The 23,752-nt window shown below is 40.1% G+C and overlaps 2 protein-coding genes across 5 annotated transcripts in view; one reads left to right on the top strand and one right to left on the bottom strand.

Moving 5' to 3' along the window:
• ripor3 (RIPOR family member 3) overlaps positions 1 to 16,228 on the top strand; it is a 58,815-nt gene extending 42,587 nt beyond the window's left edge. For all 4 annotated transcript variants that reach the window (XM_082534423.1, XM_082534421.1, XM_082534422.1 and 1 more), the window contains 15 exons: positions 1,438 to 1,583; positions 3,112 to 3,238; positions 3,468 to 3,628; positions 3,919 to 4,155; positions 4,842 to 4,938; positions 5,742 to 5,996; positions 6,080 to 6,225; positions 6,304 to 6,469; positions 7,471 to 7,600; positions 7,795 to 7,959; positions 10,333 to 10,497; positions 12,634 to 12,836; positions 14,295 to 14,378; positions 14,516 to 14,606; positions 14,706 to 16,228. In XM_082534423.1, coding sequence (XP_082390549.1) covers positions 1,438 to 1,583; positions 3,112 to 3,238; positions 3,468 to 3,628; positions 3,919 to 4,155; positions 4,842 to 4,938; positions 5,742 to 5,996; positions 6,080 to 6,225; positions 6,304 to 6,469; positions 7,471 to 7,600; positions 7,795 to 7,959; positions 10,333 to 10,497; positions 12,634 to 12,836; positions 14,295 to 14,378; positions 14,516 to 14,606; positions 14,706 to 14,806 — 2,274 coding nt within the window. In that variant the 3' untranslated portion in view covers positions 14,807 to 16,228. The remainder of the gene's footprint in view (positions 1 to 1,437; positions 1,584 to 3,111; positions 3,239 to 3,467; positions 3,629 to 3,918; positions 4,156 to 4,841; positions 4,939 to 5,741; positions 5,997 to 6,079; positions 6,226 to 6,303; positions 6,470 to 7,470; positions 7,601 to 7,794; positions 7,960 to 10,332; positions 10,498 to 12,633; positions 12,837 to 14,294; positions 14,379 to 14,515; positions 14,607 to 14,705) is intronic.
• Positions 16,229 to 19,387: 3,159 nt separating this feature from the next.
• blcap (bladder cancer associated protein) lies at positions 19,388 to 23,414 on the bottom strand. Its single transcript, XM_082534452.1, has 2 exons — positions 23,278 to 23,414; positions 19,388 to 21,583 (listed from the first exon to the last, which is right to left on the bottom strand). Exon 2 carries the CDS (start codon positions 21,397 to 21,399, stop codon positions 21,136 to 21,138), a length of 264 nt encoding a protein of 87 aa, XP_082390578.1. The 5' UTR covers positions 21,400 to 21,583; positions 23,278 to 23,414; the 3' UTR covers positions 19,388 to 21,135.
• Between the last annotated feature and the right edge of the window lie 338 nt (positions 23,415 to 23,752).

Raw genomic sequence — 23,752 nt, 5'->3', positions numbered from 1 at the left:
TGTTTGTTTTACTGTTTGTGTAGGGGAAAAAACTTTCTGTGTGTACAGGGAGTGCAGAATTATTAGGCAAGTTGTATTTTTGAGGAATAATTTTATTATTGAACAACAACCATGTTCTCAATGAACCCAAAAAACTCATTAATATCAAAGCTGAATGTTTTTGGAAGTAGTTTTTAGTTTGTTTTTAGTTTTAGCTATTTTAGGGGGATATCTGTGTGTGCAGGTGACTATTACTGTGCATAATTATTAGGCAACTTAACAAAAAACAAATATTTACCCATTTCAATTATTTATTTTTACCAGTGAAACCAATATAACATTCCACATTCACAAATATACATTTCTGACATTCAAAAACAAAACAAAAACAAATCAGCGACCAATATAGCCACCTTTCTTTGCAAGGACACTCAAAAGCCTGCCATCCATGGATTCTGTCAGTGTTTTGATCTGTTCACCATCAACATGATGGAGCATTGTCCTGCATGAAAATCATGTTTTTCTTGAAGGATGCAGACTTCTTCCTGTACCACTGCTTGAAGAAGGTGTCTTCCAGAAACTGGCAGTAGGACTGGGAGTTGAGCTTGACTCCATCCTCAACCCGAAAAGGCCCCACAAGCTCATCTTTGATGATACCAGCCCAAACCAGTACTCCACCTCCACCTTGCTGGCGTCTGAGTCGGACTGGAGCTCTCTGCCCTTTACCAATCCAGCCACGGGCCCATCCATCTGGCCCATCAAGACTCACTCTCATTTCATCAGTCCATAAAACCTTAGAAAAACCAGTCTTGAGATATTTCTTGGCCCAGTCTTGACGTTTCAGCTTGTGTGTCTTGTTCAGTGGTGGTCGTCTTTCAGCCTTTCTTACCTTGGCCATGTCTCTGAGTATTGCACACCTTGTGCTTTTGGGCACTCCAGTGATGTTGCAGCTCTGAAATATGGCCAAACTGGTGGCAAGTGGCATCTTGGCAGCTGCACGCTTGACTTTTCTCAGTTCATGGGCAGTTATTTTGCGCCTTGGTTTTTCCACACGCTTCTTGTGACCCTGTTGACTATTTTGAATGAAACGCTTGATTGTTCGATGATCACGCTTCAGAAGCTTTGCAATTTTGAGACTGCTGCATCCCTCTGCAAGATATCTCACTATTTTTGACTTTTCTGAGCCTGTCAAGTCTTCTTTTGACCCATTTTGCCAAAGGAAAGGAAGTTGCCTAATAATTATGCACACCTGATATAGGGTGTTGATGTCATTAGACCACACCCCTTCTCATTACAGAGATGCACATCACCTAATATGCTTAATTGGTAGTAGGCTTTCGAGCCTATACAGCTTGGAGTAAGACAACATGCATGAAGAGGATGATGTGGACAAAATACTCATTTGCCTAATAATTCTGCACTCCCTGTATCTTTAACCAGTGGCATCCTTTGTTTTAGGTGACGGAAGCAAAGGGTTTGAGCTGGCTGCTGGTTGGCATGGTAACGTGTGCAAGCGCAGACTTCTTTGTGGCAAGGCCTCAGGTGATGTTGGTGGACATCACGGAGTTGGGAACCATCAAACTGCAGCTGGAAGTGACCTGGAAGTACGAACGCAGACTTCTTACACACACACATGAAAACAAGATAAAGATCTGATTTGAAACTAACCGATGAGGTGATGACGATGATGACAACTCTGAAATGCTGGTATTTCCTCTGCTGTGATAAAGGGTGAAGTGGGAATAACCAAAATTCCAAAAAGGAAATGAGAATAATTGGATGACAGATTGAGGAATTTTAATCTGCAGCATAAAAAATATTAAAGTTTTAGCTGAACGTTTGTCCTGACCTCTCCATCATGGCTCCACTTTTTGTCCTGCTGCTGGTGTAGATATCATGTTCCATGAGACACATGAATGATAAGTGCAGCTGGTCCACGCGACCGCATCAGAAACGTTCCTTTTTTCAGTGAAAGGTGGAATGAAGAGATGACAGATTTTACTACTGGATAACAAGTCGTGTTTTTTCCATTTATTTCTCAGCCAACGTAATTTCTTCCTTTCTTTCTTTTTTTTAATTTCAGACTTTTTTTTTTAAATAATTACTTTTCCAGATGCTCACAGATGTAAAACCAGAGAAAATATCAAATATAACAAAGCAGGCAACAACAAATGATGTTACAGATTCACATCCACTCGTCCTGCTGAAGCTGTAGCTGCTGTTTTCTTCATTCTCAGCCTCAGTCTCTGCCGCACCTCTAACCTGAGCCAGCTGTTGCTGAGCAGCTGATTGAATACAGAATGAACATTTTACTCACACACACATACACAGTAACACACGCAGACGCACTCCGCTGCGCCCTTGCACCATGACAGATCACATTTCAGGCTTTAGAGGGGCCAGGTGGAGAACGTTTCACAGATCCTCCCCCTGGAGAGATGGAAAAATCACACAAAGCTGTACAAGGCTGCCAGACACACACTCACACACAAACAAAAGGCTGCTGTGGCCATACGCACACATACACCCACTATGCACCTCTGTTAAGCTAAAAGATAAGTAACATTTCACTGCTTTCCCTTCGTTTCTCTTATGCATATAAAATGTAATAATGTGACAAAATGGGTTCAGCAAATACAAAAAGATGGAAAGAAAATGATTCACTGAAAGCTCAGATTAAGAAGAGAAACGATTTTTAGCAAGTCGAATGTTTTTTATTTTAAAAAACATTCATGCTCCAAAACACTTTTTTTTTTTTTATCACATCTTTTTGATTGTTAATGATTACGTTTTTAGTCAAATACAAGTCAGAATTATAGCTTTAGCATATTATCATATCAACTTGAGAAGCACTGCACTTTTTGAGGAAACCACCCACTAATAAAACAGGCCATGAAAATTACAGAAGCAGTTAGCGCTTCACTTTGTGAAATGCTTCTAAATGTGAGGAAAGGTAACCAAAAAGCCCACAACAGCATAAAACGTTGCAAAACTCTGAAAAGTAACTCATTGAACAGACTGCTAATGATCACGGCCAGTTTAATACCAAATAGATAAAAACATATGTTTATGCAGTGCATATCATACAGTTTGTTGTGCAGTGTATAACCTTCTGTGTGCTAACACCTGCAGTCCATTTGACGGCACTGAGAAGCTGAGGCCGCTGTCTGGAAACAAGCAGTCAGTGTCCAGCAGAAAGAGTTCAGTGTACAGCTGGACGGCACCGAGCACCCCCTCCTTCACTGAGAAATACTTTATTGTACGTATGTGTGCACACACATGCACGCACTCAGGGGTTTTATTAATGCAAAGCACATGTACTGGTAGCTGGATTCAGCATCAACCTTTTCATTCAGTTCTGTTTTTATTCCCCGTTTTGTTATATTGCCAAATTTGTTTATCCTATATCCTAAGTTTTTCTTACATTTTTATGTAAATAACTCAAATTCATAGCACACTCAGACTGTTTATCCTATTACTTTTTTCAGTCTATGGTGCGTGAGCTGCGGGATCAGGAAGGTTCTCTTCCATCTCTGGTGCCCAAAGGTCATCCCAACAGAGGAGGAATGTCTCTGCTCAGCTACCTCTCCAACCCTTCAAACACCTCTATCGCATCAAGCCACAGTCCTCAGAGCCCATACACCCCGAGGTATGAAGTATGAAGTTAAAAGGGTTCAAATGAAGGGAGCACAGTGGCTACAGAGACAATACGTGTTAGGAATATTAACTGTTTTGTATTCATCAGCTATAAAGCAGTGTTTAACAGCATTTTTGGATTGTTGCTGTACAGAATAAAAAACCTTATTTCAGATGTAAATAATAAGCGTAAGAAGTTAGTGCAACCATTCTGGCTTTATTACACCGTTTTATTTGAATGTGGTGGGAATTATCCAGCATAATTATTTTAGTCAAGACTGCTTTCTGGTCAACTGTCCACAGTCTCTCAAGGGCTCACAGCTACCCTTTCAGCCCGAGTCGAGACACCAGTCTGGGAGGAAGTCGGACTCAGCTGTCGCTCGGAGAGGAAGAATCCCTGGAGATCTCAACAGAGGAGTCGGAGACAAAGAAGAGGGTGGACAAGAAGGTAGACGAGGAGAAGGAGGAATGGGGAGTTGTGTTAGAGAGTCCATCCTTACCAGAAGAAAGTAAAACAGACTCCCTTATGACCTTACAGAGGTGAGGATTCACTCAAGAGAATACTATGTTTAAATATGTTTTTATTGGTTCCCAGAAGCTAAGAATTGGTTACATGTGAAAAGCAATTCAAGGAATACAGGCCACAACTACAGGAGTGAAACAGCATGTAACTGAGATGGAGGGAAAAATGATATATAATGATTGTGAGACAACCAGAAGGTGAGGAGGAAACGGAGCAAAGGCAGGAAGTACAACAACAAGATATATCTAAGCTTAAAGCTTTGTGGTAAGCAAAGTTACAATACAGGATACAATATTTAACTTACAAGGGGGGAAAAAACAGCTTTTTAAAAGATGCAAAACCCCACAATTTGAGATGAATTTCTTTTTTGAGTCAATACTCTCTTTATTGATAATACTTGTTAAAGCTTCAAATGTAAAGTTAACAATGACAATGATTAACAATGACAAGAGGTACTCCTAAAAGAGCCTAAAACAGGAACCTTCCTGTTGTTTATCTGTTCGTTATCTATTCTGGTGTCATAAGAATGGCAAAAATCCATTTTAACAATCACAGGTGAAAGTCAGAACAGAGGACGAACTATGACCGTACCAGCCCGGTAGCTTGATGCAAAGACGCCTTAAACTTGGCCAGTGGAAGAGGAACAAACAGACTAGCACAGTACTTCTGGACAGTAATAATAATGTTTTTACCTTTAATGCAGGTCGAGCACTCCAGACATCCTGAGAAAGAACACATGTGGAGAAGCAGAGCCTGAGACCCACAGCGTAGCCCCAAGTCAGGACACAGTCACTGGGCAGGTAAAGAGCCCACACTCGGGTCATAGAAACACTTTGCTGACAGTCACTTTCACACTGCAATGGTAAACGATAATTAAAAGTCAAAAAAGCAGCTGTAGCTGTTGTTTTGATGTCCTTGACCTAGCTTTCTACTTGTTCCAGAGTTCTATTTAAATGTGGGCTTGAGGGGGGTTGTTTTCACTTTTAAAAATAACCTATTAATATATCCTATCTAACAATGACTGTACTTTCAGTGTCGGTTTCAGTGATGATTTGTCACAATTGGATCTGCTGCTGTGTTTTGTAATTGTATATAAGAATGATACACGAGTGGTGGCGTGAACACTGTGGGAACCCCTGAGAAAAGGCACAAAACATTAAATGCAAAGACAAGACAATTGATTTACTGCTGTTTCGCTTTAGCAACTAATTGTAACAAATTAGAGTTAAAGATATTTCAGAGTCAGACAAATTTCGACCAGTTTTCTTAAAAGAAGACAAAGAACTGAGTGCATCTAAGTGCTTGACTGCATGTTTTTCACTGAGGTGAAAAAATGTATTTATTCAACCTTCAATAAGACATGAAGCATTTTTGTGGTCGCTTTTTGCAGTTTTATCTCATTTCATGTGGCCTTTTCATTTTTCAGCTTTTGTCATCTCTTTTCTGCTTGTCTGTGTTATTTTCCAGCTTCTCTCTTTTCTTCTTCTTTTCTTCTCTCGCTGTCACAGCTTGTTGAAAACGTGTCCTTCTCGGTTTTGTCACCTCGTGTCTCTTTCGTCTGGTCTTCTCATTTTTAAACTCAGTTTTTCCTACTTTGTCCCAGGACTCCACAGATTGTGAGGAATACTCTGTCACAGCCTTGCCAACACCACCTTCTCAAACCCCAGCTGCACCACAAACCTCCCCTGCAGCAGCTGCTCCGAGGCTGGCTGTGAGCGGGGTCCAACGTCATGCCCAGGCGCTCAGACTGGGAGCCATTATTGCAGAGCTGGAGAAAATATTACAGGATCAGAGCTGTGCTGACAAGGAGCTGAGAGCATTGGAGCACCAGATACTGCATCTAGCCACCATACTGAAGGTTTGTATTTATACAAAAACTGTAGAAACACCTGTAAACACACATGCTGTGAGTGAACCTTCTCTTTCCTCATGTCTTACCAGAACGACCTATCACTGCTGAGAAGCTCATCATCAGAGGAGACTCTGGCTGTTGAGGAGGTGCTGGGTAGCTTTGACTTTCTGTCAAACGACCTGAACGGAGATGATGACGCCTCTTGTTTGGGAAGCCTGAGACTGAAGGACAGTGGGTGAGTTCAGAGACAGAAACTTTAGTCCGCAGCGACCTGCAAAAAGCCTGATCTATGCATACTTTCTTTTCCCATTAGCATCAGTTCTTTCCAGCAGAGCACGCTGAGGAGTCATGGAATTCTCTCTCAAGGCAGCCAGTCGGCTTCTGAGGAAGAGCTAGTCATCACTCCTCTGACCTCTGGAAACTGGGGTCTTGATCAAGCTCTGGAGACTCACCTGGATATCTGTTGCATCCTGCTGCAGGTACAGAATCTTCATTTTATTTTCAGATACGTGCTCACTTTACTTGAAATTTCATACTGAGATACACACAAGGGGTCCAACGTCTTCCCCTAAGCATTTCACATTGCTCTCTTTAACAAGTTCTTCCGAACAATGCTGTTCATGTTTTTGTAGTAAGTTTTTAGATAAATACATAAATCAACAGTAACATTGTTACAGTAAACCATGTCTCATACTCATAGTTTATTAGTACCTAAAACATGACCCACAGAAAACTGGCAAATAGAAAGTGGAATTAGTAATCAAGTTATTATATGGGGGGGTTCACTCATAAGCGACTATTTGTCATGTGGTGCAGTGTGGATAGTGGATAATTTAGCAGACCCAAATGCAGACATGTGAAGGCTGAAGTTGAATTCAAAGCGATTATTTAATTTTGAAGTTCAGAGATTAATAAAAGTCAAAACCAATAATCCAAAGACAGTTCAAAGTCCACAATCCTTATGTAAACAAGCACAGGCTAAACAGAGCTAGAGGACACAGCTATGGGGATGACGCAACAAAAAACAAAGGAAGATTGAGGTGATATATTTGCAAGAGGTGATGAGAGAGGAGGAAAGACGTGTGGGACTTCAACACAGCTGAAGACAGTAGCAAAATAAAACTGGGAAAGTAACACTTGATACAAGAAAACATCGGCGCAGAGGAGTAGGGTTAACACGGGGGGGCTGAACAAGACAGGCGAACATAGAAAGACAAACACAGACTCAAACACTGATACAAGACTGGCACAGAACAGAACATAAAAAGGGAACAAACTAAATCAAAACGTCTATAATAACTAAAACAAATACTGAATCCTCGTGACCATGACAGCATTTGCTTGTTTAGTCTGATGGCAACCACTTACACCGTAATCTGTTTCTTCCAGTGTACTGGATTACAAAATCCCTGACTCTCATTTATGTCAAACCTCCAACTTACTTTTCTAAATCAAACAAATGTGAACTCTGCTTCCTCAGATGATAAGAACGACCGACTTCACCCCGTCTAGAAGGGAGCTGCTGGAGGAAATGTCTCTCCAGGCTGAGGTCCTGGACAGAATCAGCTGTCTGCTGCTGGAGAAGAATGACAACATCTCTACACGAGACAGTTAGTGGAAAATCTGTAATCTAAGAACCACATCTGCCGTTAATGCATGAAACAAGGCACATTCTTTTATTCACATTATTTTCAAAGCAAATGAGTAATAAATTGAGTTTTTTTTATTATAATTATCAATTTCACATTTTCAATAAAAACCTTGTCCAGGTTCTTACAGTGATTCTCCTTTTGTTTATCCTCAGTCCTTCCTAAGGCCCAGAGAACGAGGGGTCTGCTGTTGTTCTGGGAGGAGTGTGTGCACGACAACAGCTCTCCTTTCTGTTGCCACATCGACAGCTTCACAAAGACACTGAAGAAGCGTTACACACACAAGGTGAAGGCCAAGCAGCCCGGCCAATCAGAGAAAGGTACAAAAGCACCTCATCGCCTTAACTACAAATGCTTGAACAAGTCTCACCCCCTTTTTTTGCTCAACAGTGGCCCCTATGACCATGAGTGTTAATTAAAAGACAACGGGACATCCAGTCCCGATCAAAAGTTTAAGACCTCTTGAAAAATGGCAAAAAATCATATTTTGCACGGTTGAATCTTAACAAGGTTCAAGTAGAGCTTCAACATGCAACAAGTGAGACAAAACATTTTTTTGAGCATGCAATTTATTGGAAACAACGCCAAAACTGAAACAGGCTGTTTTACAGCTGATCAAAAGTTTAGGACCACACGCCTTTAAAAGGCCAAATCTGTAAAAATCAAAAACAAACCGTGGCTTCGTCATTTTCTGTCAGGCAGTCACACTGTCATGACATTCTGATAGCAAAGGCAAAAAACGTTCCCTTTTTGAACGTGGTCAGATTGTTGAACTGAATAAGCAGGGACTCTCACAGTGCTCTATCACTGCTGAGGTGGGACACAGTAAGATGAGGGTTATGCCACAAAAAAGTCAATTGGATGACCCAAGAAAAATTTCACCAACACTGAGCCGGAGGAGCCAATTGGCTGTCTGTCAAGACACTGGACGATCCTTGACTCAAATTAATGCCGTTACTGGTGCCGACTGCAGCCCCATAACCATCAGACGGCATCTGAGATTGAAGGGCTTTAAAAACAAAAAACGTCCTCAAAGGTCTCGTCTCCTTGAACGCCACAGAACTGACCGTTTGGACTTTGCAAGAGAGCACCAAACACGGGACATTAAAAGGTGGAAGAAAGTTTTATTCTGTGATGAGAAAAAAAATTCAAACTTGGTCATCCTGATAGTTTCCAACGATACTGGCATGACAAACAGATCCCACCTGAGATGTTTTCTACACGCCACAGTGGAGGGGGCGCCATAATGGTCTGGGGTGCTTTTTCCTTCAGAGGAACAATGGAGCTTCAGGAGGTGCAGGGGCGTCAAACGTCCGCTGGCTATGTCCGGATGTTGCGGAGAGCCTGTGTGGTAACGACTGGGTTTTCCAACAGGACAATGGTGGAGTACACAATGCCTGCAGGACAAGGGACTTCTTATAGCAGAATAACATCACTCTTTTGAACCATTCAGTGTGTTCCCCAATCTAAATCCAATTGAGAAGCTTTGGGGATGGGTAGTTTCCAAAAATGGACAACAGTTCCAGACAGTAGATGCCCTTTTTTCGGCTGTCTTCACCACTTGGAGAAATCTTCCCACTCACCTCATGGAAACACTTGCATCAAGCATGCCGCAATTAATTTTTGAAGTTATCAACAAAAGAGGTGGAGCTACTCATTACTGAGTTCATAAGTGGGTTTACGGGGGTTTTGGAGGTGTGGTCCTAAACTTTGGACCAGCTGTAAAACAGCCTGTTTCAGTTTAAGCTTTGTTTTTGATAAATTGCATGCTCAAAAAGATGTTTTTTCTCACTCCCATTCTTCTTGTTGCATTTTGAAGCTCTACTTATAACCTTGTTAAGATCCAACCATACAAAATCTGATTTATTTATTTTATTTTATTTTTTTGCAATTTTTCAAGTGGTCTTAAATTTTCAATCGGGACTGTATTTACAGACTCTCCTGAGTGGGATGATCAGGTGTCCCACTTTATGAAAGAATGCATGGCATTTTTATCTCACAGTGCCCCACACTGTAATAAAAGTCAGGCTTTTATCCAGTGGCTATAAAAAAGCAAGGAATGCCGTCATCATAGATTAAGTGCAGCTAATGTTTTACTGCTGCATATTATGAATCACTAGAAAGTGGCAAGGTTTGCAGACCTGAGAAAATATGAAGGAAATTGCCACAAATAAAAGAAAAGTTTGTCAAAAAAAAGATGGGTGGATATCTACTGAAACCGATCAGCAGCTGATCCAGAAAGTTTAAAAAACTAAACAAAACTACTGTAACAGTTACGGTGAGAGAAAATGGAAAATAATTTTGGCATGAGATCATAAAAAAAGTGTGAAACAGCAGAAAAGTAAAAAATGGAAATGTAAGCCATGTGGAAATATCTCAGTAAACTTCATAACTCTTTGAGAAAGTGAGAAAAGCACAATTTGGATACATTTGTTCAATTTGAAATTGCGCTGCTCGTGTACTTTGTGTACATTTCTGCAGTATAGACGCCTGCTTATACTTAAAATCATATTTCTCAGCTTATATCATGAAGTCTCACTGTAGCTCAGACAATCTTCAGCGTGTTTATCCAATAATATCCAAAACTATAAAGCCAACTTAAAGCAGGATTCTAAAGAACAGTTTACTCTAATGTAATGTTGACTCAAAACCACCTTGATGTATTAATTTTTTGTGTTTTACCTCCTCTGCAGTGTTTTCTCAGCTCCTGCAGCAGGTTCAGGCGGCCTGCCGGGTGGTGCCCAGCTCTCGGTCAGTCTGCAGCCCGGAGAGAGTCACCCTCTTCCAGCTGTCAGTCTACCTGAAGCGCTGGAATTTCCAGGAGCTTGGAGAGCACATCTCCCGCCTCTCAAAAGAAGGTAAAGCTTCAATTTACAAAGCTGTCAACAGATAAATATTATCACTATTATCTACCTTAACTTATTATTCGTTTAAAAAACTTTCGTGAAATAAACATATATCACAGTAAGTAATAGTAGTAGTAGCCACATTGTATTTATAACTATAATTTATAACCAAACACCGTAGGACATTAAACATGGAATATTCATTTCCATATGAACCCATTTTAATAGTTTTATATTTGAAACTTTACAGTATTTATACAGAAGTTATACATGAGAGGCATTTCCAAAGACTGTGTTTGGAGGTATCAGGAATGGGATGATGTTATACTTCTAAGCTTCCAGAGATTCCAGCTCACTAAAGGCATCTGGACCATCTGTTAACTCTACAGCCAAATGGTCACCCCAAACAAACAGGGTGTGTTCTCTTGCACGCCTGTTTATGAGAAATATTTTGAGGTTTACATCTTGTGAGAATATTTCTTCAGTAGTGAAGAATAGTAAGCAGACCTTCAAAGGACTGTTTGAGGAAAATATGAGGAAATATTGAGTCTGCGTTAGGCGTGCATTTGTCACAGATGGAGTAAGGAGCCTGGAAATGCAGGATGTCAATAGTTTGAAGTAGTACTTGTGTTTACTTCAGGGGGACACAAGCCTCTGTAGAGGCTCAATAAATTTCAAGAACAAACACACAGTTCCTGGTGTCAAACTATAAACATGAGCACACAGCAACTTTTCCGCCTCCCCTTTGCTCTTTCCATTCCTCCACCTCCTCTTGTTCAATCTGCTAGATTTCGCTACAGTATACAGATGTCTTCTGTTTACTTAAATGCTAAACTGCATTTGGTTTGCATACCACTGCACTGAAGAGAAAAAAAATGCTAAAACAACAACAGCATTTGTATGCTTGGTTCATTTGGGGACAAATAACTCCTGAAATAAATCTCAGTGGGTGGAGTTTACAAGACAAGGAAAGACAAAAAGTGTGCCAGAGAGATTAGATAAAACATCATTTACTTTTTATGCTGCAAAAACATTACACAATGTTCTAGTATGTAATAAAAATAAATAAATAAATAAATAAATAAAAATAAAATACAAGCATATTCTGTTTCATGATAATATTATGCATGTTGTGAACCGGCCAGCAGAGAGTGGACCCAGGATGCATGACTCAAAATCACGGCTTTATTAACGCTGGTAAAGGGTGAAGAAAACAAAAAACAAAAACAATGACTGAGCTGGGTAGGAATAGGGAGCCAAAATGGACCAATGGAAGCTACACACACTACAAGGGAGAGGCAGATGATATGTCCACAGGAGGAGAGAGTGGGAGGGCAGAGTGGGTTTAACAGAATCTGACGAGACGGGGGAGCCAAAATTGAACATCACACACCCGAGATGGGGGACTATCAAAATAAAATGGGAAGTAATGCACACAGAGACCCAGCCTAAGAAATGCAAACTTGACACAGGGACCAGAGACATGACTGAGTGGGGAGACAAAAGGATGAAACACAGAGAGATCATAATGGGAACAGGAAGGGATAAACACAGGGACCGGGACTGAAGACATGTTTACTAGACATCCGCGGAGACGGGACACAGGGAGACCAGACAAAGACGGGGACATGACTGAGGAGACAAAAAGGGTGACAAAATGCAGAGATGAGGCTGAGACAGACTGGGCACAAAAGGAAACTAATTTGGTCAATTAAGAAACCAAGAACTATAGACAAACTTACTCAAGAACTAGAACAAAAATACAAAAAACAGAAATGGAACAAAAATACAAAAAACAAAAAACAGAAATGGAACAAAAATACTGGAACAAAGAGTCAGGACCATGACAGTGCACACAAATATGTGTAAGAATGTTAATACAGCACCAAGAGAAGGAAACAGTTAAACCAAAAATATTATTACTATAATTATTAAATGAACGGTCCTCGTTTTCCTCTCCTTTTCCTGACCGGTTTCCATAAAGGGTGAACTTTAAAACTTTTCAGCCAACAGTAATAAGTACGTTTCATAAAGATCATGAGATTTGAATGAAAGCTGCTAAATGGATGTGAGCCCCCTCACTCAGCTCACTCAGTGGTATGTTGTTAATTATTTTGTTGTTCATTATTATTCATTGGTGCATTTCAGAGTACATCCTCTCAGCCCTGAGTAGCCCCAAACGGCGGCGGGCTTTAAATAAGCTGAGGGGCCGGAAGATCACAGAGCTACTTCCACTGGGATGCACCCTGCAGACTCTCGCCTCCCTGCAGATCGACTCCAACCACAAAGTCTGCAAAGCTGCCACCAACTGCATCTCCAGAGCTGCTGGTTGCAAGGCCTTCAGGAACAAGGTACATGAAAACAAGTCATCTTTTGCAGAGATTAATAATAATACTAAATTTTATTTATAGGCCCCTTTCAAGACACTCAAAGACACCTTACAAGCAATGAAATATTAAAATCATAGTATGGATATAATAACAATATCAAAACTCAATACAGGAAGGAAGAGCAACATGCAGAAAATCAGAGAGATGTAGAGGTGCGAGGTTATGGAGAGACTTGAAAGTAAGAAGCAGAATTTTAAAACTAATGAGGTATTTTACAGCAAGCCAGTGAAGGAGCTCTCTGTGCATTTCCACTGGAGGAACTCGGGTTAATAAGTTCTAAGGAAATTTTTTTATAGCACACTTAGTGGATAATTCTTTCTGAAGGATTTGAACTTTATTGATTGGACTTTGATATGACAGCTACAATGTAAATCCACATCTTAATATTAGGGAAGGATTTGGGGTCCAAAACATTGGTTTATGGCTACCAGTGTGAATATCAATAAAACAAATGACCAGCGCCTTTATCCCACGTGTGAGAGTGAGAGGTGGGGTAGACTTGGACTCGACAGCTTGTAAGGTGCTTTAGTTTATCACAGGCCTAACTGTCCCTTTTACTAGCATTGCATGAACCTTAATTTGCTGTAGTTAATATTGTCATATCGACAGTTTGTGGTGCTTGGAGCTGAAAAATTAAGCTATACTGCAGTTACTCTTATGACAACTTAAGGCTTGTTCCAAAAATGAGTCAATCCCCATTGACTTCCATGTCAAAATGTCTAACTTTACAGCATTAAAAAAAGCATGCTTACAGCCTGGTATAAAAGAACATTTTAGCCTTTGTCAGTGATTCTTCCTTTTATAGCAACATATAAAAGTTTTTGTTTTTTTTAATAAAAAGTCTAATTTGCATAGTGATAAGGCTTAAAGTTAGGATATTGTTGCTTGTAGTGGGAGCTGTAGCCATCTCCACCTTTTAATTCCAGTCACTCAACTGGATTCCCGAAGATCTAACGTGCTGTTTGGAGCCTTTTGAATTATTTCAATTGAGTAATCTGACATATAATATGGTCTGCTTTGATGTACGACAAAGACAGATGTGCTTCTGTTATCGTTAGTGCTTTTAGTCTGTTAGAATTAACAGTTACGTGTATTGCAACCATTCAGTTTATTAATGCAGCTTGATAATTTTGCTGGCATTAACTGATAAGTTAGCATTCCACCCTCCTCTCCAGATGTGGTAACTTCGGGCTCCAAAAAACCCAACAACAACAACAAAAACATGGTGGCAGCAACATCACTAAACTAAACCAGTGGGTTATGTTACAGTGGCCACAGCCATCTTTTATATACAGTGTATGAGGCCAATCCAGCAGCATAAGTGACACCTCGTGTGTGTGTGTGTGTGTGTGTGTGTGTGTGTGTGTGTGTGTGTGTGTGTGTGTGTGTGTGTGTGTGTGTGTGTACTTTCTTCTTCAGGCGGTGCTTTACTACACAGAAAGCCTGAAAAGCAATTATATTAAAATCCAGCAGAGCTCCTGTTTGGCTCTCAAATGCCTCCGGGTAAGCAGAACACAACTCTACACAGTCACAGCAACACTCGGAAGTCCTGTTTTCAGAACTCTCTGGTTTTTATCAGCTAGCATAAGTGTTTGTTTGTTTGTTCGTTTGTTTGTTTTTGTTTTGTGTTCTTCTGTCAGGCGACAGAGAGTGTGGACCACATAGCAGATTTATGGAGATCAACAGATGAAGATCTGCGTAGTGCTGCCAGAGAAACTGTCCTCTCCTTTGGTACAAGCGTTATCCCTTTTCATCACAGGGTTATTTTTTTTATATACCTATATTGTATTTTTATTTCTTTTATTACTTTTTCTTTCAATCTGTCTGCAGGTAAAAAGGGATACCAGGCCTACCAGAGGATGGACCAGCTAGACACTGAGATGCAGGATGAGGCTTACCAGAACCAAGAGACTGAGATTACGATTTTATAGGAAACAGATCTGGATCAAAGAATAGGCACAAATGTTGTAATGATGCTGGCCAAGAGACTAAAACCAAGCCTATGTCAAAATGGAGAAAGTTTACAAACCTGTCAGGACGTCGCACCTTCTGGGAAAACATAATTTTCTTTTAAGAATCTGTGGTGCGTGTGCTACGAGATCTTCCTCAACAACTGCAGAGGAAGATCTCATGATGGAGACTTCAGCTTTCCCTGGATGGATCATTCACTCACTGATGTTGATTAATGACTTCTTATTTCTCCTGTATTGTTTTACTCAGAATTTGAATTTATTTTTGTTAGATATGTAGAGTTTTTCTTAAAGAAGACGTCAGCTGTAGTCTGACTTTTTTCTAGTGCTGGGAGTTATTTCACCAACCAGTCGATATGACTGTCTTATTGGGACATGAAGGATAAATATAATATTATTTTACATAATCTTGCAAGCGTGTGTGTGTGTGTGTGTGTGTGTGTGTGTGTGTGTGTGTGTTCGTTTATAGCAATAATCAGCTACAATAAAACAAAAAAAAAAAATCACATGAATATTAAACCCTGGCAGATTAATGAAATCCACATTAACAGCCTCTCCTGCTTGTGAGAGCTGTGTCTTGAATTAATTTTAAACAAGAGGAGTCTACAAATCAAGTTATGTCACACTACTCATTTTTCTAATCATTTTTAAGGCTTAATTGAGAAAAAAAATCAAATATATCTGAAAACAAATGCAATCTTCCAGGTTTTATATTCAGAATAATTCCTTTTTTTATATATTTTTACATGCAAACCTGTGGACCTTTTCATTTTCACAGGAGAAGCATGACTTTTCTATCAAAATCCCAACAAGGACGGATGTTTGTTTGGGGGTTTTTTTTTTTCATACTACAAATACAAATGTTTTAAATGATACCAAATTCTCTTTTATCCAATTCTTCTTTGACAAAATGGATGTTTAGACAAAATTGTTCACGTTGGTGAAGGAAAATATTTGGTCTGCTGCCTTTGTGCCATCACAGAAACGGAGACCGCTGCTGACCTCTGCTGGCTGTTCACATATACTGAGCTGGAGAGGGACCCGAGGAGACGTTTGCCTGCCACAGAATAGATTTGGCTGTGGTTAGAGTGACCTAGGACCTCACTGACCAGGCGGTTTTCGAGGCCGTGGGAAGAAAGATGCTGCCGACAGCAAAGCAGTTTAAGTTGTGGCATAAAATGACATTTTTCTTCAGCCATGAGAACTCTGCATCAACTTTAAGGAATCATGTTGGAAGAATCTGCTTCATGGATTGAACACAGTGTTTGTTTCTGTTGTTTTGTTGATAATAGGATACAGAATCGTTTAGCTTCCTAAAACAAAGAAAAATCCTACAAAATCTTAACTGTTTTCAGTAAGAAGCAGAGCTACGCTTTAACCATGTTTGAATTCTGTGTGTTTTGTTTTAGCCCCCTCCCACACAACCAGATGGTGCATGATTTGCACTTCAGGAGAGTTTACACAATCAAGAGGGAAAGATTTCAAAGTCATCTTTGTACACAGATGACATACCCTCGCCCCCTCTTTTGCAAAACTCTCACAGTCTGACTGAACACCAGTTATTTGCTGGTCTTTGGTAGTTTTCCAGGTGCTGAATCTTTGAAATCAAAATGTTTTCAAAGCTGCTTTTTAAAAGGTTGAGAATGAGGAAAAATCAATGTGCTGAGAAAGCTTTGGAAACAAGCAGGAGGGCAAAGGAAGTAAGGTCAGAAGGAATAAATGTGCTCACACTAGGTGAACAAACAAGGCAACATGCTGACATTTATGACATTTGCTAAAATCATCTCAATTTATCTGTTAGCAACCATAATTTCCCCCCCAGATGCCTGAAAAGGTTAATTTAGCCATGGTCATATCAAACAATCCCTTGAATGGCAGATTTGTAAAAAATATATATACATATATATTTTTAGTAAGTTGAATAAGATAAGACACAAGACAAAGTGAAAACTTTCTGCTCGGCATAAAAATTAAGACTTGCAATTATTTGTTCCTAAAATTGGTGATTCCAGCCGTGAAACTCATCTCATTTTTTCCATCTGTGTGTCAGACTTTGGTGATTTCTTTGAACTGTGTACCCAGAGCTAACAGCAGGACATGGAAACTGAATTTCAGTTTATTTTGAGCCAGATTTATTGCACTTAAAGAATGAACTGAGGAGACTTGCCGATCTGGAGATGGCAGCGGAGCAGGAAAAACAGATTCAGTTCAAAAACTTGGTGTGGGCATCTGAGATCAATATTTAACCACAGCTGAGCAGGAAAACCTGAAGCACAGGGAGAGACGAGTTACCTCAAACCCAAAGCACAGAAAAACCACAAGACTGAAAGGTGGTCGAAGCATCGTCACGACATGAGTGACCAAACTATATCACAGCCAGTGGAGGAGCTGGGAAGGATAAGGCTCAGGTGTGCAGGTTGATTAATCTGGTGGACTGTACCCACAGAGAGGAAGAAAAAGACAGAGACAGGCAAGAACAAACAGGAGCAAGCACAAAAGAAGAGCAGTACTGCATCTGTGTATAAAGGGTTACTGAGATGTATTTAAGACTTTCTGGTGCATACCATATTTACACAAGTGGAAAAAAAGTGTGCTGAGAAAGTATATGAAATATTTAAAAAAAATTGCCCGCCCTCTTTTTCAAACACTAAATGAAAAATTAAATATAAATAATATAAATTAACCTCTACAATAAAAAAAAGTTAAAAAGTGACAATTTAAGTTCATTTCTAGAATTCTAGAAGAAATACAGCATGGCAGATATGTTCAAATAAAATAAAACTGCAATAGTAATAATTACATCATCCCCACAGATGATTTAAAAACAAATAAGGAATGGTTGGTTAGTTTTGATGTGTACAGTCATGGAGAGTAGGTCATGTATTTAGTCTGGTTTATGAACACAGAGGTCTGTAGGTCTGATTGTGAAAGATACTTATGTTGTCTGACTTTAACTTGGACTTGCTCTGCTGTTGTAAATGTAAAGGCTGCACTCTGGCCTGGGAAACATGATAAACAATATTTTTTTATGTAATAAAAAAAAGATTTCTTTGAAGATGTCTTTTCATCTTCAAGAATCAATTGTGTTTTTAAAGAAACCCAGTTTGTGGCATACAATGGAGAAACATTCACATTTTTAAATCACAAATGTTGAAAAAAATACAGGAGCTCCAGTTTCTTTGAAGAATTATGAATTCATTGTGCATCAGTGTTTGATTTGTAAACAGGCGATACTTTCTGAGCTCTTTCAGGAGCAAGAAAACAGAAAAGGAGGTGAAAGCTGATGCTAATTGCTTTGGGGGATAGGAGCACATCCTTTGCTTTGCTTGCAGTTCAGTTGCATCATTATCATCATATGAAAACCACTTCCAGTTCTAGTTTCCCATCATTAGTCAACCTGTTTGAACCGTGTACAACAGTGCTCCATATAACATGAAACCATGCTTCCACTGGTCACACGTGTTTTTAGTAAACAGGCTATTTGCAGGGTGCACCACGACCAAAATCAATTAGCATAATACAGTCTTCCTGCAGGAAGCTACCATGAGAAGATGGTGAGCAACAACGCCCAGGTAAGCTGTGATGTTTAATCAATGATCAGTTGATACTAAGAGGCCAAATTGTACTAATTATACCTGATTCCATCACTCCGCTTCTACCAATCTGAGCTACCGATACAAGGTAGGATGGAGCCGCACCCCTGTGTTATTAATTCTGATCCTACTATCCAAATGTCGCAGCCTGTTGCAACAGGCAACATTTTTCCAATCTTCTGTCCATTTCTGATGAATCCCTGTGAATTCAGGGTCCTGTTAATAGCTAATACCTGGTGTGGTCTTCTGCTGCTGTAGAGATGCTCTTCTGCATACCTTGATTGTAAGTGTGGTTACATGAGTTACTGTTGTCTCCCTTTCAGCTCAAAGCGGTCTGGTCATTCTCCAACATCAATGATGTGGATTGGACTAAATATTTTTGCCTCTTTGCACCATTCTCTGAAAACCGTAAAGATGGTTGAGTGGGGAAACACCAGTATATCACCAACATGTAGCTCATCCTGTCACCAACTCTGAATTACTTCACCATTCTGGTGCTGAGTTTCTTAGGAGTTCATCTTCAGCATGTCTGCATGCCTAACTGACTTGCTGCCATGTGATTGGTTGATTCAATAATTGCACTGAGCAACTGAACAGGTAGCCTTCTCAGTCGGTGTGAGTTGGAGCATGTGTGTTCCTCAAGCTCAGGAGTCTGAGGACCCTGCACAGCATTTTAGCTGTCCTAAGCCTGCACTCTCCTGGACAGCGATATCTGATTTGTCCCTGGAATCTGCTGGAGCCCAGTTTTGGCATTACAACTACAGATAGGTCTGGATCACTTTTTTTCTCTTGACACGTGGAATCATTTTAAAACTGCACTTTATATTTAATGTGTCATCTTTGTCTAATACTTACATTTAATGATGTGACAAATATGCAAAAACTATTTGCAACACGATTTTCCTACAGAAACAAACAAACAAAACAAAAACAGCAAAATGCAAAGCACAACTCTTACTTGCATTTATTTTTTAATCAAAATACGTTTTTTTGTTTGACACAGAACCTCACAGTTTAACACATAAGAGGGAAAACTTTATTTAAATTAAAACCAAAGCAAATATGTTGCAGTGAACGCAATGAGCACTGCCACAGGAGGCCACACACACGCGCGCACACACACACACACACATTCCAACAGGTACAGAGTATAAACACCTTAGCCTGTGTCTGACAGCTAAACTTAACACTTACAGCAGTGACACCTGTGGAAACTCCAATCCCCTGTGAAATTTTTAAATCAGTTCTTCAGCCTGCACTCTGTATTGCTCATTGTTGCTGGAAATGCTGACCATAGCCGTTGTGTCTCCTTGTGTATTGCCACATTTTTACACTGATCAGCATGTCATGACCACAAAGAATGCACACCCATAGCACATTACAGAAAACTTTCATTCAACTACACATCCAGATTTTTCTACCCTTTGGAAACTTTCAGCGTTTTTAACTTATTAAAAATTTGGGTGTCACCTTGACGCTTGGGGGGGGAAAAAAAAAAAAAAAAAAACTTAGAGCAACTCATGCAAACTGCAAAAGAAAAAGAACAGAAACAAAAAAGATCAGATGGCAGTAGGGAAGGTCACACTGAGGCAGGACGATGAGGAGCAGCTGTAGAGCACAGCGGGTAATAACATTGTAGGTCCTCAGCTCTAGTTCACCTGTTTGAGGTGTGTTTGAGTAGAAGTGCGGCAAAGGGGGGACATATTCACAGCGTAGTTACTGATTGTCCAGTGTCTGTGTACTCGCCTTGTGGAGCATTACGTGTGCAGAGCCAAAGTGGCGACAGAGTTTAGCCATCCAGGGCTGTCAGGGGTGTGACGCTCTTGTTTTTGACTACAGTTTAACACTACCTGGCGTATAAAGTTTGTTGAGCAAGTGATCGTGGCTGCCATAGCAGTTTTCAGAGGGGTTATGTGATTTTGGCAGTTTTAAGGAAGGAGCAAAGTATTTTCAGTTTAAAAAGATGAGCGATCGGGTTTGGGGAGAAAGTGAAATCTCTTAAATCGGAACACTGAACTGGAGAGGGATTTTCGTTATGCTAGTTTACGTTTCCTTGCATCCTCTCACTTCCCTTCACCCAGAAACCTTTCCTCCTCTGCCACCATGGAGGATTTTCCATCCCACTATAAAAACCTCAGAGGTTTTGAGCAGCTTTCTCTCTCATCCTCCGTTTGGCAGTAGCTAAGACACAAGGAACAGACAAGTTAGCATAATGCAAAGCACCCACCCCTGTGACTTTAAGTTAATGTCACATGTAGTTTATACTGTATACTTTTTTTTTTATTTTTCATTCATGTGCTGGAATGAAAGTTGGTCAATGTGAAATTCTTTTTCCCTCAGCATCATGTCAAGTTCATGCATGTCCTTCCCTTTTTATTTCAAGTTTGGATCCCTCGCCTTTGCTACCTGTTAGATAATAGGACACATAATGTGACCTCTGGCACCCTTTCCCATTCCTCAAATTCTTCTTTACAGCATTAAGAAAGAAAAAAGAAAAGACAGCGTTCATAACCCTCCAAGACCAGCTCTTCTTCTTTAGTTTGTCTTTGGCTGAACACTCTTGGTATTCCCCTCCAGCAATTTTCACCACTCTAAGCATGGCAGTATCTTTCTACAATAATTTCTCAGCATTGCCTTATACTCCTGCTCCCCCCACCTCCACTTCCTGGTGTTGCTGCTGCTGGTGCTCCTCCTCTCCTAGGTCCCAACAATGGCTGGGTCGTGGGCAGCATCCGGGAGTGCAGCATCCTGGCAGTGATAAAGGAAGCAGTTGCCCCAGCAACTGTAGCAGATGAGGAAGAGGGCAGCCAGGAAGACCAAGGCACAGATGGTGCAGGGCTTTCTCTCCAGCAGGAAGCTGAGCAGGTAGAACCCCATGAACATGGAGTGGTTGAACCACAGAGCTGGGTTCAGCGGCTTGGGGATGAGCAGCACAGGGAGCAGCCATTGAAGGCAATACATTGTCTCTTTTTGGAAGGAGGCAGAAGATGTTTTCTGTTTCAGATCTATGAATGAAGGGTCTCTGATAGGTTCAGAGTGGAGATGACAACAGCTCTTCGCAGATGTGGGAGCGTTCCTCTATCCAACAGAGCTGGGATGATGCAGAAAGATGTCAAAGCAGCCAGATGTTACCATCAGATCATCCCTGCACAGGACGGTGAAAAGAAAAGTTAGAAGACTCATAATCTGGGCAAACATATCTATCTGAGCTTCCTCTATTTTAAAACGGGCTTTTGGGGAGTGACGAGACAATCTAGCTTCATACAGTCAGAGTCTGTTTATCTTACGTTTCCTGTTATTTTCAGCTTCTTGATAAAGAAAAACATATTTTAGGTTTCAGTATGTCAAAGCCCACATAAAAAAACTGATCTTTCTATATGTCAGCATAACTGTGATGGACCTTTTTTGTTTTTATTTTCAAATAAATGTAAAAAGAAAAAAAGTTTTATTTAATTCACACTTTTTATAGATGCTGTTTTGGAACTATTTGTTGTTTTGTGTCAATAAATAATTCAGGAGATATGAAGAAAAATAAAGTGTTTTCCCCTACATAAAACATGACAACAGTTGAGTTTCCTTCTCACCTCCTCTTCAAGCCAGCTCTTGAATGGTAATATTATTAGAACCACTTCTTTAGTAATATTCACATGGCTGCATGTTTGGCAAATATTAAACGTGGGTACACAAACACTCCAAGACACAAGTTAAAGTTAAATTAGAAAAACATAACATTCAAAACAGCTAACATGCAAACTGGGGTGCAAAACACCAGGCAGGTAAGTGTAGCACGAATGTGAGGAGTGAGACTTGCCTCACTCAAAATCCTAATCAGTGACCCAGTACTTGTTAAAGCCTCCCGAAAGTAAACATTTACTCAACTATTAGTGTGCCAACTTCCTTAAAGGGCCTAACACACCGAGATCAGCTGCTCGGCTAATGTTAACTACCTGCGTGGTTATCTTTAGGCCTCCAAGCACATTAACAAAACTTACTTCGCCTTATTTAATGTGGAAAAAAAAAATCAACGTGCGCTGGGTTTAACACGACAGTGGCTGCTTTCTTTCAATAACTAAACCAGCTGCCACTAGCTGACTGTCAGGGACAGCTGCTCGCTCTCCGACTGCCACATGACCACCTAACTTTAAAATATACCTACGACGTTATGAATGTCGCTGCTGTTAACCCTCTGCTTAAATGCCTGCTGCTTTGATTAACATTCGTTCAATTCAAGGGCAGCTCTTACGCTTTGCTACCTAGTTAGCCTTCGTGTTAATAGAGGAAATTTAGTTTTCATACAGTGATCCTCTCCGGGTAAGACTTCTCTAGAGTCTAGAAAGGGCAAATCAGACTATTTGAAAAACAATAATGGACCAATTTAACGTTGCCAGACAAATCTGGGAGAAAAAGCGTAGACCACAACATGGCTAAATATTCTTGCTTTTGATACACTGTACGTGCAGCGAGTTGTTTTTATTAGAGTGTAATTAAATGGATTTATCCGGCTAACCTGTTCCGCGAAAACACATTGCAGTGGGCGGTAACGTTCGTTAGCTAAAAGCTGCTTTTTAAACAATCATTAAAAAATGAAAAAGTCCGATTTGTTTGTACCAAAAAAGACAATATTTGAGTCTTGGTGTAGACACCCTGTAAGTAATGGGACAGGCCCCCGTGTAGCGCTAGCTGTGAACGGAGGACTGCATTAACAACAGCATGCACCTGAGGCTAACCAGCTAAGTTAGCTTGGAAAACAAACGCTTGCTTCCGCTATCGAGAAAAACCAGAGTCTGTAAAGGTGGCCACCTGTATTACAATCCAACTATAAATTATTATGAAACAAACCTGACATGTTTTGAGCTCATTCTCAGCAAAAATAAACCACCGGTATCATCTCCGTTTCATCAACCGACTGCGTACGTAGCTAACTAGCATTAGCGTTAGCTTAAAGGACCCGTGTGGAGGTAGAGCGAAGAAGTTTAGGTGTCTGTGACTTGCCTGATTATATTTAATAACTTACTGTTGATAACTTTACTTGGACCAAATATGATATCGTTAAGCTTGGTCTATTAATATAGAATAAACTTCTCGAATTCTTCTGTAATAATATTTTGATTGCTGGAGAGTTTTCCTGTATTTATAAAATCTGTTGTGTGTTGTGTGCTGTTATTCTTTGCTGCTTGGATAATTTGATGAATATTATTTGAAAATAATACCCATTAATTTATTTGAAAATTGTTCTATAAAGAGAAAAAACAAAAAACTCAGAACAGCTTATACAGATTCGATTTAAGAATCACTCAGGCCTGAAATATCTTGT

This window comes from Aulonocara stuartgranti (genome assembly GCF_965226115.1).
Source record: "Aulonocara stuartgranti genome assembly, chromosome: 5".
NCBI classification, from domain to species: Eukaryota; Metazoa; Chordata; class Actinopteri; order Cichliformes; family Cichlidae; genus Aulonocara; species Aulonocara stuartgranti.
Note: the sequence above shows the minus strand (reverse complement) of the source record. Positions and strands in the feature narration are given on the sequence as shown.

Excerpts from the sequence above, each read along its gene's own strand:
- blcap (XM_082534452.1), bottom strand. The coding sequence starts at position 21,399 with ATGTATTGCCTTCAATGGCTGCTCCCTGTGCTGCTCATCCCCAAGCCG.